This window comes from Netta rufina, assembly GCF_964035555.1.
Source record: "Netta rufina genome assembly, chromosome: 1".
In the NCBI taxonomy this organism is placed as follows: Eukaryota; Metazoa; Chordata; class Aves; order Anseriformes; family Anatidae; genus Netta; species Netta rufina.
Genome location: NC_140123.1, coordinates 197,144,784 through 197,159,876, shown reverse-complemented (window position 1 = coordinate 197,159,876; position 15,093 = coordinate 197,144,784). Strand labels below are relative to the sequence as shown.

General features: G+C 36.0%; 1 protein-coding gene across 1 annotated transcript in view; it reads left to right on the top strand.

The window, feature by feature from the left end:
• Nucleotides 1–15,093, top strand: part of PCLO (piccolo presynaptic cytomatrix protein) — a gene marked incomplete at both ends in the record, with an annotated part of 199,010 nt that overhangs the window by 108,421 nt on the left and 75,496 nt on the right. The window contains 6 exons of the mRNA XM_084306345.1: nucleotides 712–820; nucleotides 1,428–1,495; nucleotides 4,108–4,319; nucleotides 8,553–8,603; nucleotides 9,700–9,830; nucleotides 11,525–11,551. Of these exons, the coding sequence (XP_084162471.1) occupies nucleotides 712–820; nucleotides 1,428–1,495; nucleotides 4,108–4,319; nucleotides 8,553–8,603; nucleotides 9,700–9,830; nucleotides 11,525–11,551 (598 nt within the window). The remainder of the gene's footprint in view (nucleotides 1–711; nucleotides 821–1,427; nucleotides 1,496–4,107; nucleotides 4,320–8,552; nucleotides 8,604–9,699; nucleotides 9,831–11,524; nucleotides 11,552–15,093) is intronic.

Below are 15,093 nucleotides of genomic sequence, written 5' to 3'. Positions count from 1 at the left end.
TAGATCAAGTTTTTTTCAGCCTGTTTATCATAGCTTTGTTCCTATCCTTCGGAATTTGTTATGGTTAGCTATTTTGAGAGTTTCTTCATTAGAAATTATATGGAAATAAAATGTAAATGTGCGTGTAAATGTGTGTTTCCTGGCTGGTATTTGAAATGCGGAGGTAAATTTTCATTTAATATCAGTTGTACTGAAACAGCTTCATCCAGTTGTATTTTTTTTAAGGGACAAAGTAGAGAAAATGCATTTGAATTATCAAATCATATTTACAAATTTAGTCCCATTTTGATGCTCAGATTCTCAACAGCTGTTTGCCATTGGATTGAACTGTCTATCTTCCAAGACCATGGCTAGCCAGGAAATGTCTCACATATGAGACATGATTTGGTTTCTTGCCATTTTGGTAGGTGTGCATGCTTTTGAAATTGCAAAAGTTTTTCAATATCATGCAACCCAGACTGCACACAGTGCATGTATATTTTGAATTAGAAGGGAATTCATCTAATGACTTGTTTAAACAGGTAATTTGTAGCTGATGGGACACTAACGTTTAACAACTTCATCTGTGTGAAAGGAAAGGGTTTTGATAATGTGTTGTGCCACTTAAACAACTTTCACTAAATGTCACATCAAATCTTCTTGTTTAAGCAGTCTATCTGATACCTTGGTCAAAATCTGAGCACTTGACCTTATGCTGTTTTGCCATCTTAGGAATGCAGGTGCTGGAGTGGAATGGCATCCCCCTGACTGGAAAAACCTATGAAGAAGTCCAGAGTATTATTATTCAACAAAGTGGGGAAGCAGAAATATGTGTAAGACTGTGAGTTTTTCCCCATCTTTCTGTTTCCATTATTCTTTTGGCTTTTCATGTTTGTTTTTTTTTCTTTTTGTTTTTTAATTTATGGTTGCTAAGGTAAAATCTTTGTTAGCATGAAGCATCAATGTAATAATTAGCAAAAGAGTTCAGTGTGAGTGTGGGAGGTCTGGTTTGTTCTTAGTTCAAATCAAGAGGAATGATATGTTGAGGTAGATGTTAGCAATCGTACTTTTGCAAACAATGATACCTCCATTTTCAGGCCACAGTTTCCTCTCATTGAAACACATACAAACCACTGAATTTACTGGCCATTAGAAAAAGATGGTAATTTAGCACTAACTTGACTTTTACTGATAGCCTTCAGGTGAAAGTCAGTTAAACATCATGAGAAATATGTAAAATTGCATTCAATCCATTAAGTACTTCACCCTGAAAGAACCTTTTCTCCTCAGCTCTTTAACAGCACTGCAAATAAGTGTCATCTAACAAGGGGCCATGCTTGGGAGCTGCTTTCTTTCATGAACCACTATTCATTTATCTACTTAATACAAAATGAGTGCATGAAGAAAGAGTTTCTTCTGTCTCAGGTTTCTCATTGCTTTTTTTTTAGGGACCTGAACATGCTCTCAGATTCTGAGAATCCCCAGCACCTGGAACTGCATGAGCCGATAAAGGCAGGTGAGCAATAAGACATTGCTTCAATATTTGAGCACCGAATAACAACTGGAAACTGGATATGATGTAAGCTGAGATAATAGCGTCGTAAGCTCAGATATTGCACCCCAAATCTTGTTAAGGGCAGAAAGAGGACCGCACCTTATAAACAAAGCTGAGCATTTATTTTTAGACTAACTGAAAGCTATAACAGAATAACCAAAATGAAGCCAGATGCTATTATTATTAGTTCAGTTCAATCCATACTGACACAGTCTACACCATCTAATTAATACAAAGAAAATCCCAGTAACAGTACTGCAGCTAAAATCTGTTATGCAGGGAAAACATCCTGCTAACTACCCCTTTTTTCTATGGTGTTATGGTCCCCCTTCTGCTGCTTCTCTAGGTCCCACAGTTGTGCTTTCTCTCCAAGGGCCTTGCAGAGTCAACAGTGTCTGGAGGAATCTGCTGGAAGGAGTGTGATGTTTATGATGAGAGTTGTGGACTTCTCCTTGCTGGAAGGAGGATAATATCGATGACTCCTTCCTCTTCTCTTCAGGATCTGCTTGGGGCCTTTTTTACGTTTTCTAGCATGCTTTGTGCCATGCTTTTTCCATGCTGGTCAGCAACTCTGCATCACACATGACTTGACTGGTTATTGTACACTTTACACATGATAGATACTTGTTCTTTGTTCCTTCTGTTGGTCCTAAAATTGATTTTGCCAAGCTCCTCAGTTTATATTAGTGTCAGTACCAGTGAGTTGCTGGGAGCCCTGGGGCCTCAGCTATCATCCTGTGCCCAAACCTGGCAACAGTGTTGTCACTCCAGGTGCATACTCCTAGAAGCAACAGAAATAGGTGATTCTGCACAGCATAATTGCTGTTATTCCTTTACATCTCAAAATTATTAAGAATAGGCATAATGCCTATAACACAGTTATGCAAGGTGAAATGTAACTAAGAGAAATTTAAGTCATAGCCAACTGTTCAATAGACAATTGCTGTTGCAGCCAGACAAGCTAAAACAAAGTTCTTAGCAAACTGGAACCAGTGCAATATAAGCATGAGAAATCCTGGGGCCTATGTGAGCGTGTGGCCTGGCCTGTCATGGTATTAGTCATAACCAATCTACCTTTGAACTAACGTCCATAAAATAACTAGTAAAGCAGTCCATTGGCTGGCTCAATGCAGATTAAAAGAATGTTTTACCCAGCTTCACCCAGCCCTGGAACCCAGAACTCCATACTCTGTTCAATGGTTTTGTGGCTGCTCTTGTGTCAAAAGGTACATAAAGTAGCTGGATTAAATCCTCTATTTTGTGACCATGTAGCACTTCACAAATATGAAGTATTACTTAACATTTACCATCAAGTTATCTTTTGATGGAAATTGATATTTTTATTAACTGAAAGTGAACACAGAGTATGACTCAGAATGAGAAAGAACAGAAGTAAAAGTAAGTTCCCCATCCTTGCAGACATTCTTCCTCCTAGTCTAGCCATCTTTCAGTGGTTTCTGAGATAGAACCACTCTGTAGAGTGCCTTCTGTCTGCCAAACCAAGTCTTTCTAGCCATCACATCTGAGGTTCTGCAGAGTTTTTTGTTTGTTTGTTTGTTTTGTTTTTTCTTGGAAAGTAGCATTTGCCATTCCTTCCAGAAAGATAAACCTAATCCAGCCTAGCAGCCAGGAGGTGGCTAACATATTGCCTTCACCTCTGTCCAGGACAAAATGAATTTAGTACTCTGAGGAAACTATAATACCCAGTAATCTGCAAACAAGTAAACAAACCACCAGGCATCGTCATAGCAGTGTATAGGTTAGGAATAGAAACTTAAATAGTTTATGTTGCCTAAACCTTAGCTGAATAAGATCAAAGACTATAACAAAGACCTTGAACCTTTCATACATTTGAGAACATAGAAAGCAGGCTGGGCCTATTGTCATTTTAACTCGAAGCACTTTAAGGCACGTATGGAACTTACTTGGCCTAATTTCTTTATTAAATGGGAATTGTCATCTCTAGAGCAAATTCTACCCATTCATTTCTGGGGGTAGGGAGACAATTACAGTCCTACCACAGGTGTCTCATGTAGGGCTGTATTATTGTTTTGAATAATTTGCAGTGCTAACGTTTTAAGATGCTTTTCTCTTTAATATTTGTATAAATAATCTCAGGAGCAGAGTTTAGGTTTATTGAAAGTCCAGTTGATTAAGAAAGAAAGAAAAAAAAAAAAGTTGAGGTTAAAGCTTGTTGCAGCAAAGTTCAGATACTGGACTAGTTCTCAACAGTGAACCAGCTGTGAACAGGCCAGACTTTAACGGTGTGATTTGCTCCAGTGTGATGCAGAGCGATCATCCAAGGCATACTTTTTCTCAGCTGGAGAATAACCTTCTCAGAAAGCTTGTAGGATAAATAGCACTGGTTGATGGAGTTTTGAGTAGAAGGATTGGAATTCAGATGTTGATGTTGTGAGACATCTCTTTTATATGATTTGTCTTTTGCATCCTCAGAGTATACAAGTAGATGATATGAGAAACTGTAAAGATCATTAGCATGTCCCTGTACCATGGCAAGATGGATTTGAATGTGCTAGCAATTATCAACACAGAGCTCTCTTCCTTTAATCCAGTAGATAAAGCGAAGTCCCCTGGGGTTGATCCCAAGCAGCTGGCTGCAGAGCTACAAAAGGTTTCCCTACAGCAGGCACCTCTGGTTGCTTCCTCAGGAGTGGAAAAGGCATCACATGTTCATTCTGGAGCCACTTCTGCCACCTCCAGCGCTATTCCCAGCCCTGGTCAGCCTGGTTCTCCCTCAGTCAGCAAAAAGCGACATGGCAGCAAGGTATGAAACTTGCTAGTTATGCAGCAATAGCATTTTGAAGACAATAAGAAGCTGTCTATTTTCTTCTATGTAGCAAAAACACATACTGATGAATCCATTTCCATGATAGTGATGGTTATTACTTTGAAGACATAGAGTCTGGAAACAAGGGAAGGAGATTAAGTCATTTACCCAAGGTCATACAAGACCGGACCCTCTCTGAAAACAGATTCCTTGAACAATATTATTGTTTTAAATAAAAATAATTGTTCTTTTTATTATTTGTTTTTGTATCTTTTTAACTGCATCCTACATAATGGTGAGGTAGTAGTTTCACAGAACAAGCTGGTATTACTAAGACTGCAATTTCCCACTCAGTACTAAGTTACTGTTGAAGTTTTACAAGCTGTGAATATTCACAGCAATATTAAGCATTGATCTGAAGGCCAGGGGAAGACTGAAAAAAAAAATCACTGTCAAAATGTATTTGTCACCAGATAATTCCTGTGAACTTGTTAAGCATAATATTCGATTTTCTTTGCCACATCCTGTCCATTTCTCAGCTGAACTTCCTTCTACCTGTGCTCCCACCTGCACACCTGGAGAGGGCAGAGTGGGAATTTAGTAGCCTTTTTGCAGTCAAAACAGGAAACTAGGTCCTAAAGTCATCTATTACATTTTTAATTATTTGGTCAAAAAAGCCAGAAGCAAAAATCAATCTTGTGAAGGCTGCATTTGCTTAAGAAATTTTGAAGATAGCTAAAGCTGATGGCTGTCCTGGATACCCAGCTTCTCACTGTTTTACCATTGGAAGCAAAGCTTCACGTTGCAAAACAACACACTTTCTAGATATTTATTTCTCTGTATCTTCATTATTTATCTTATGACTGTCAAGATTTTACAAGAGAGCCATCCCTATAGGGTTACTACTGAAGTGTTGTTTTCATATTTTTGTGCTGCTGAAGCTGTGACTGTGATTTGAACTACAAACGTGTTAGGTACCATACAAATGAAAAGCAGCAAATGGTGCCTGCTCATATCAGATAGCTCTTCAATATGCTCACTTTACTGTCATGTGAGGAGAGAACACAAAAATCTCTCTCATCCAGCAAGTTAGCAAAAAGTGTAAATATATTGATCAGTTTTCATCACATAGTAATTCTGACTGTTCAAAATTCCCATAGATTTTTATGAACTAACTCAGGTCTATGATCCATATGTTAAATCTATGTTTCAAGTTTTAGTACATCTAACTTAAGGGATCTGTCAGAATTACATGATCATAATGTTAATCGTTGTTTCATTACTCCTTACGCTAGATACTGTAAACATCTACGTATGAACTCGTTTGCCATCTGCTTTGTGTTTACCACTGAGAAAAATACAGTTTGAAGTACAATCCATGGGACCGAATGAATCCTACCTTTGAAGTGCATGCAGTGCATGAAAAGGAAAGTGCAGGGCTTTTAGTGCAGATGTCACCATCCACACTGAAAGACCTTTCATTCGGTTGATAAGTCACACGTCAAAATTCACTGAGTAGTGAATAGTGTGTGGAGATACATAAATCACTGATACATAGTGTATCCTGGAGAGGTCCCTCTCCGTGTCTACATGAGAGGACTAAATTCACAGCTTTGGCACTGAAGCTGATCACCTGAAGTTAGATGCATAAATTTCATTTCTTTCTTCACAAGGGATTTAACAGTCTTTTTATGAAAATTCAGTTGTATGCTTGAAAAGGTTAAAGAAAAAAAATAAATTAAAGCCTTTATGTAAGGGATGCAAAAGTCAAAACTAATCAGGTAACTATTTGAAGCATTCTTTGCTTATTTCTGAAAATCATGTTGAGAGGCATTCCTTTCATAACAACCATGATCTTGTTGACTTGTACAGTTTTTGTTCATTGACTGCAGGCCAAGTTCATAACAATGTTGCACTTTCTTAGAAGAGAAATCTACTTCTCATCTTTTCTGGAATGCCTCTCTGCCTTGGGCTGAAAGCATTTCCAGGTATACTGCAGCACTGATTCTTCACTTTAGCCAGTTTCATGACAGACAATATTCAAACTGCCTGTAATTTGCTTTTGCTACAGCTCTTACTTTTAGCAAGTTAAATCTTCTTTTATATTTGCAAAACACAAAAAGATCTACAAAAATCTTTTGGTATAGAATATACATTCCAGAAATGTTGTAGGATTCTCTTTGATATTCTGCAATGCATATCTCATATTTAATGCTTTTTCCCATTACTACAGAGAGTGATAACGCCTAATATCAGAGCCTGGCATTTACATGAGTTTCAAATCGTGGTAATGACAACCTTCTCCATCAGGTGTAATAGCATTACAAAGTATGGGTTCTTACACAGAGTATGAGTGTGTGTGGGGAGTATCAGAAGAAATTAGAAATAAATTAGATTATCCATTAGAAAAGAGATTTAACCTTTGGGAGCCTTGAACAGAGTATATCCTGTGCATACCTGTCTCTTTTATTATGTAAATGCAAGATCATTCTGTGGTACAGATTACATCCAGGATATATATGTGCTATAGAAAAATGTAATTGTCTTTATGTCTTGAAGGATGGATTGTTTTCTTAAATCCTCAGATTCCTTAGCTCCTAGAGAAGCCAGCAGTGAAATACTTCTCCTTTTCAAATTAATCCTCACTGAGGTGCTGATAAAGAAATATATTATTTGCATCTCTGCCTTTAAATCCAGATCCAACTTCAAAGTTGGCCCTTCTCAGAGATGGAGGCTGGACCAGATGACTTCCAGACGTCTCTTTAAGCCTAAATTATTCATGAAATAATAAAATAAATTCTTTCTATGAAATATTTGGGTAGTTCTTCACAGTCAGTTTTAAATCAGCTGATGTCAGAGAGAAAACAAAATATTTAATATGCCTTGTAAATGAATACAGCCTTGTAAATGACTACAAGCTGAAAATATATAATAATATAATAACAACAAATAATGAAAAGTCACTTCGAGAACGAATGACTTTTTACATGGGCAGATAGTGACAGGACAAGGGGTAATAGTTTTAAACTAAAGAAGGAGAGATTTATATTGGAGATTAGGAGGAAATACTTCTCTCAAAGGGTGGTGAGGCACTGGCACAGGTTGCCACATAAGCTGTGGATGCCCCAGCCCTTGAAGTGTTCAAGGCCAGGTTAGACAGGGCTTTAGGCAGCTTGGTCTGGTGGGACGTGTCTGCCCATGGCAGGGGTGTTGGAACTAGATGATCTGTAAGGTCATCTTTCAACCCAAACCATTCTGTTATTCTATGATTCTGTGTTCTATGAATACAGAGATTTAATGATGATATAGAACTGGAGGGAGTTAAAAATGTACATTTATTTTTACAGACATGCAGGTGACAGACAGCAAAGTAACTAAACAGTTAAAGGCAATTCATTTTAACTGCCTTTGGAAGTCCCAACACAAATTCAACATGCCCTTTCCCTTTTCTCTGAACTGTTTCTACAGCATCACTTCTAATACACTCTGTATTATAAAAAATCAGTATGAAACAATTATTTTTGCTATTCAGATTTCTGAAAAATTGAGCATTTAGAATATTCTGCAAAAATTTTGTAGCTGCAACACAGCTCATTCCAAGTTAGTTTGTAGCATTGTCTGTATTGTTGGTACTAGTATAAGAGCTGAACTATTCTAGTATAATAACATCTATTTGTAGAGGTAAATATGAGAAATGTAAACCATTTAAGCCTGACCTTGAAAGTTGGCATGATGGTCAGATAGGTCCCTGCCTTTGGCATAAGGAGTGAAACTCCCTCTTTGAGACCTTTTGTTGGGCAGCTCAGACTGATTCACTCTGAGGAAACATTCTGACTTCAGTGACTTCCAGATGAAAACTAGGTGGATTTGGATTGCTTTCTTTTGCATTATTGTGTGGCTGGGATTTTTCTCGTTATGTCTTGTCCTCAGGTCTGAGTTACTGGGGAGATGTTTCTTCACAGCTAATTTGAAAAGGGCAGTGAACTACCTAAACTTCAACATGCTCTTGTCCAGGACTTGTAGTCTCCATGTTGTCCTTATTCAAAAACCATTCATATCCAACACTCCGAGAAAATCTGTAAGGAAAATGAAAGTGTGTGGCAATATTGCAATATATATATAAAAAAAAAAAAAGTTATTTTTGAGAATCTATTATTTCCAATATGCATATTTATATATAAGTGACTGTGTGCCTATGTATTTATTTGTTTGTGTATTTTAATCTGGCAGCCCACTGAAGGTACAAAGTCTGCTTCCCATCCAGTTACTGGAGAAATTCAGGTAAATATGTAATTCTTAATGTGTAAATTGTTGTTTCAACTAGCTGATTTTCCCTGTTGAATAAGCATGCTGAAAACAATCTCTATTAAGTGGTTTATTATTGATTTTCTACCCCTTGAAATGTAACTTGATGAAATAACATGAGGTGTAAGTCAGGATAGGTTTTCAGTTTCCTCTTTAAAGTTGGCTAGTGAAATACAAACAAGTACAAAAAAATGCTACTCTTCCTGAAAGTGATAAAAATATAGTGAAATTTATTCTAATATTTAACCTTTGTGCAGTTATTTTGGTTTCCTTCATCAATTCCCAGCCTTTACTGCATACTTTATTGATATTCAGCTAGAGTCCTTCTGGACTCTACTTACATCAAAGACTATAAGGGGTTTCTCATGGTGCACTGTATACATTTCTATGCAATGCCAAATTAGTGATTATATTTTAAGTAAACTGATTTTACTCTAGTTTTTTAAAGCAGTGGAACTGGGAGAAGCAGAACAAATGAAGAGTAATTTTCTATAGTTTTCTGTCATTTCCTGTATTTGTCTCTCTCTCTCCTATGTAGATATGGTCTTTCCATAGTACTATAACATCCATAATCCCATCATTTGTTAGGTACCATAACACTTGTGACACTAAGGGTTTAGTGATGGGTCTTGGTAGGTCAGGGTGATGGATGCATTTAATGATCTAGAAGGTCTTTTCCAACCTAGATGATCCTATGATTCTATTTTCTATAACACACTTCCTGGGCTTGGGCTCTGGGTAGTAAGTATGTATGTAGTTTCTACTGAATAAACAGTCTATTACTCAGCAGAATATCAAGTGTTCAAATTTTTACTGAATAGAATAGAACAATATGTCTGTGTCCTTTGTTTTAAACAATACTGGCAGACTGTGAAAGAAAAAATTATTTCAACATCCAACATAATGATCTAGCATCTCCTTCTAGTCAGTAGAGAAAGACAGAATATTCCACGTTTTTATTTCCAGTCAAAACTAAGGGTGTAATACTCACTTCAGGCAAAGGATTTTGGAGAGAAGTCATTTAGAAAGTAAAAATAAAAATAATCTTGCTGTGTTTAAATGCCTTCTCTAGCTTCAAATCAACTATGACAAGCACCTTGGCAACCTTATCATCCACATCCTTCAGGCAAGAAACCTTGCTCCCAGAGACAATAATGGCTATTCTGACCCCTTTGTTAAAGTTTATCTTCTTCCAGGGAGAGGGTAAGTGCAGGAGAAATTTTAACCTGAAATTTCTTTCTTTAAATTTGGGCTTGTTGCTTGTCATTAATGAAAAGAACCGAGACTTTAATGCTCTAGAAAGCACAGGTACAACACCAGGAAAAATGGTGAATTTTTAGTGGAGAGTCTGACTCTATTCCCAGGTGAATGTTTATACTTTGCTATTGACTTCAGGGTCTTCATGATCATTTGTGTAGATGTCATCTATTCTTTTTCCTATCTTTCCATTTAAAAATTGTAGTACATGGAAAATTGTGTATTAAGAGAATAACAGTATGCTGAAAGGCAATAAACATATGGACTTCAAAGTTCTCCCTAGAAATCTGTCTCTAACTTGTATTGAAGTGCATGAATTTGGGTGTAACGAATTGTCCTGTAATTCTGTAATACAAAAATCTACATGCTAAGGTACAGTTTTGCAAACATGCACAATCACAGTAGCTGAGATTAATTTGAGATTGCAGTATAATATTAAAGGTGAGATATATGAGACAGAAAGCAGTCATTCCATGTGTTTTATTTATTTATGTATTTATTAAGAGCTAAGATATAGTTTTAGAAATTCTTGTAATTTTATATTTAAAGACTATACAAATTAGTGACCACGTTTTCATAGACCATTGCTTTCTTAAACTCTGTAATGACTGTAATGACAAATAGCTAATTACTGTTTAAAAAATATTTTTTTCTGTATCAGCAATATTATAACTCCTTTTGTGCCATAAATTTGCAGAATTTCACACATATATGTAAGTATAATCAGCTATAAAAATACTGCTGATTTAATTGACAGTAGATTTGTCTAAAGTTAAGCTGATTACCTTAAACTAAACTAAGGCCTCAATTTGCAAAGTCAAATTCCTGCAAACTTCTCAATTTGTGTAATCACACTCATCCTAAAAGACTCTTAGGCTGGGACCACATAACTAAAAATCTGTATTTCTGATCTATTCAAAGTAACTGGAAAGTGCATGCTCAAGTCACAGTTTAGTATTTGGCATATGGGAAAACACAGCTAAAAGCATGCAAATGGTGAAACTAAAGCATGCGTATTTAGTAGCTTGCTGATTCCAGCTATACAGTATTCAATATTGTTCAGTGGCACTGGGCCCAAAACTATTACTGAATATAATGGGAACAGGTACTAAATCTTTTTTTTTTTTTTTTTTTTTTTTTTTTTAATGCACCTAAGAGTCTCGTCAAATACTTGTCAAATCAATCTTACTGAGAATTTTGCAGATAGATTCATGATGTAGAAGTAAGGCTTTGAACTACAGAGTTGTTCAACCTGCAGAATTCTAAGTCATATCAAAATATAGATTCAAAGTTGGGGCCAAGTTATGAAGAATTTGGATTTTAGTTTTATTTGGGTTTAAGATATGGCAATTTTACTGTTTTAAATGTGTAGGTTGGGGCTTTTGGGAGTAATGAAAATGAAGAGCTTCTCAAAAGTGCAAAACTTGTATCTGAAAGCAGAGACTTGAACTGTTCATAAGTATCTTTTATCTGTAGTTCAATCCATACAAGACTGCTTATTCCTTGTAATGCCTCTGTTTCCTTTGATTCTGATACTAGAAACTACCATTATTTACATCTTCTTTCATCTCTGTCTCTTCCCATTTTCTCTCATGCTGCTTCCTCTGTGTTCCTAACTATGTTTAATGCTGGGTATGCAGACAAGTCATGGTTGTCCAAAATGCAAGGTAGAGTGTACTGTGTTTCAATTTTATTCTTTCATTTTTGTATGCAAGCATGATGTTATGATCAGTTTGTGCATTGAAATACATATTTCTCTTAAGTCGTGATGACACAATTGCTGCATGGTTTTGCTGTTCATTCCCTAATGAACCTGATTTCCAGGTCAGAAGGAATTCGAAACAAGTATTTAATATGCCTTGATGCAGTAATATCTTAGGCCCAAACTCTGATGACACATGAAATTTCCTCTGATATCTGGAAGAGTTTAATTTAGTCATAGATATCTAAAAATTCATTCTCATTCGCTGAAAGTTGTAAAACAATGCACAGTGAACTTGTCTCAAGATGCCAACAGGAACAGCATTGCTTGGAAGTGAGATGGAATATTTTTCTCTCTGCGCTTTGCACAGCGTGTGGACTTTAATGCCAAGTATCAATCTAGATAATCACCCAGATGACTTTAAAGCTTTTTGAGCACATAAATGGCTATTCAGTGTAATTGAATTTTTAGTAACTGGAATTACTAGTGCTTTGTTTTTCTTGGATTTGGAAACAAGGCAAAATTCCGTTCTCAAGATACACTAGTATCAACCAAAGATAAATACGCAATAATAGAAATTCAGCTTTCACTCTGCATTTGCTTAAAAGTAGAAAGCTGACCAAACAAGTCAACAGATGGCTTTTTAATAAACAGATCTGCTCTATCTTCAGCCTGGTCTTCATTAGTAGAATTATTAAATGAATGTGTTTAAATGCCACATGTTACTTGCAGTTATTCTATTAAACTTTTTTTTTTCATTGCACTTTCTGTTGTATTATATATTGATAATCTGTAACCAGGGAAGCATAGAGAAAAGATAAAGGAAAGAGTAATACAGTTTATATCTTTTTACACAGCATACTCTATGACAATTTCAAGTGCAAATTATTTCATACTAGGTATGATTAGCTTTAATGAATGTTTTATTAAAGCATTACCATCTGTTAATTGCAGTTGTTGGGGGGAAGGTGTATAAGTAAGATGAACTTAATTTATTTGTCAGATCCTTCCTTTCAGACATCTAAAGACCTTCAGCTTAGTCTGGAGCTGTGCCTCCTTACGTGTGATCAAGGTCTCCTGCTTCCCTCTACAATGGATCCACACCATAGGCTACATGAATGTGGGCTAATTCCCCCCTAGCCAATTTTGATCCAGATACTTCACTGGAAATACTCCAGAGTTATGCTTTTAACAACACATTTAATTCTCTTCTCTGCCAACTCTACTATTCAACACTACCTGAATAGTGTTCTCACATATTCTCAGCAAGAATCAGAAGCTATAAAAAGGTAGTGAAGTTGTAATATTGCAAAATAAAATCCAGGACTAAGAGATGGATATCATGGATTCACTTTCTTGGTTGATAGAACAAAGGAACCTTTTTTACTTCAAAAAGAAGTATAACAGTTCTTTTAAATGAGTATTGATCTTACAACATATGGATCAAGCTCTATAGTACTATCCTAGCTTCGTTACGGTAAGAAGTAAATGGATTACAGAAGACATTTAGATAAATTAATATTTCATTAATCAGAATAATTGTTTAAAGACTACCATGAGGTCAAAGAAAGAGATGCTGCTAGCCCAGTTCTCATTTGCCAGTCTCATACCTCTCCATGGGTTAGTGAAATCTCACGATGATTTTGAGTGACAAGGATGCTTTTTTCAGATCAGAGAGCAGAGGAAAAAAAAATCTGCTGAAGAGTTTAAAAGATCTAAGCACAATACTGAATGGGATATGCTATCAAAATCTAGTTTCTAAAAAGATTCAGATTTTCCTTGCAAAAACTGCAAAGAAATAACTTTCTCTTCCATATGGTCTTGATCCCCCTAGATTTTCATTCATCCATCTCTTACTGATACACAAGAAAAAAAAGAAACCTGTTTTCAAAAAGTGATTGTACACAGTGGCTGACACAACTAACTTTCTTATCGACAGCTGCTGCTTTCTTCTCATAAGCAGAGGCTGCCAGATACTTTGTTTCACAGATTCCAATGTCCTTCACGTTTTTCAGTAAATTAGAAGACAGTGAATAGCATGTTTTGCAAAAAATAAAAAATTAATGGAACTATGTAGAATATCTATGAGCAAACAAATGGTTACAAGTAACTTTCATTAGAAGGTATCAGTCAGAACCGACAACCTGAGTAAGAAAACTAAGAGGACTTATTTTCCTATCATTGCGAGCAAAAATATTTTGTTACCTTGAGCATATCTATGTTGTACCTTTTTCTGCAACCCTGATATGTTATTATTGAAGAGACAGAAGAGACAAAACTTTTCCTTGTAATAAGTTTGTGAAAATGAAGTGGTGCTTGCTAGGCATTGCAAATTACTCTCTTTAAAAAGAAAAGAAAGAACAAAATGCATATCAGTACCCATTTTTTATGTAAAAATTGATATTTTTATAAGATATATACATTTTAAGTGAGTTACTGAAAGTAAAATTAATACTGGAAATAATCATTTTTAAATAAAAATTCAAAAGAAACAGAAATGTGCTTAGGTTTAAAGAAAATTTCATTGAGCAGTAGGTTTCAGGACGGAAATGTCAGTAAGGTTTATTACTGTTCATACTTAATAATATCTAAATGTATCAAGAGGCCTCCCTATTATGTTTACTCAGAATCTGTTCAGTGTAGTCCCAGAAGCAGAGTAGTATGGTCTGTTCTTATACTGCATCTCCACTACTACAGTATCAATGTACGTGACATTTGATGACATACCAGTTTTAAGAAACTGATGCTATGTCCCCTTCAGGACTCTGGTTCTTGTGTTCTAGTTGTAGTGGCTCAGTAATCTACTGATGTTGGTTGTTTTCCATGTACACTTGCCTGGTACTCAGCTCAATTACTTAGTGAGATTTAAGATAAACACCAGATCCATTGTGCCTTGTCTCCTTTAGAACACAGTAGCTTAATTGCATTAACAACAAAATATTTCCATATATTCAGTATAGTATCTTTTCAGCACATGGGAACCAATATTTTCAATGGACAGTGGACAGTTACAAAGTGAAAAAAGGCTATCAAAGCAAGTGATCAGATTTAAAATCTACTGAGAATAGAGGAAATTTCTAATCCAGAACCTACTAATACAATCATTGATGTTGTGTTTTAATTTTTGCAGAATTATTTTGAAAAGCAGTATTATTACTTTTAGTGGCAAAACTTCAGGAGAGTTTAGTGTGTACAGCCACTAAGTCCAATAATTAGAAGCGAGCACTGCACAACAGTATTGAGTTTGTAGAATGAAACTGGTGGTGCTGAAGACCCAACATTGGTATATATGTGTCAATGAAACACAGGCATATTTCACGTAACTTTAATTTGGACTCACATGAGCCTGGTACAATGTACAGTACATATTAGTGTCTGGCTGATTAAATGAGCCTCTGGAGTGCATCTTCTGTATTAATCTCGTATGAAAGGAATGTAGTTCATCAGCTGTGAGACTGTACTACAGTTTGAACCAAAACACGGTTCAATCTGAAGTCAGAAGTGGGA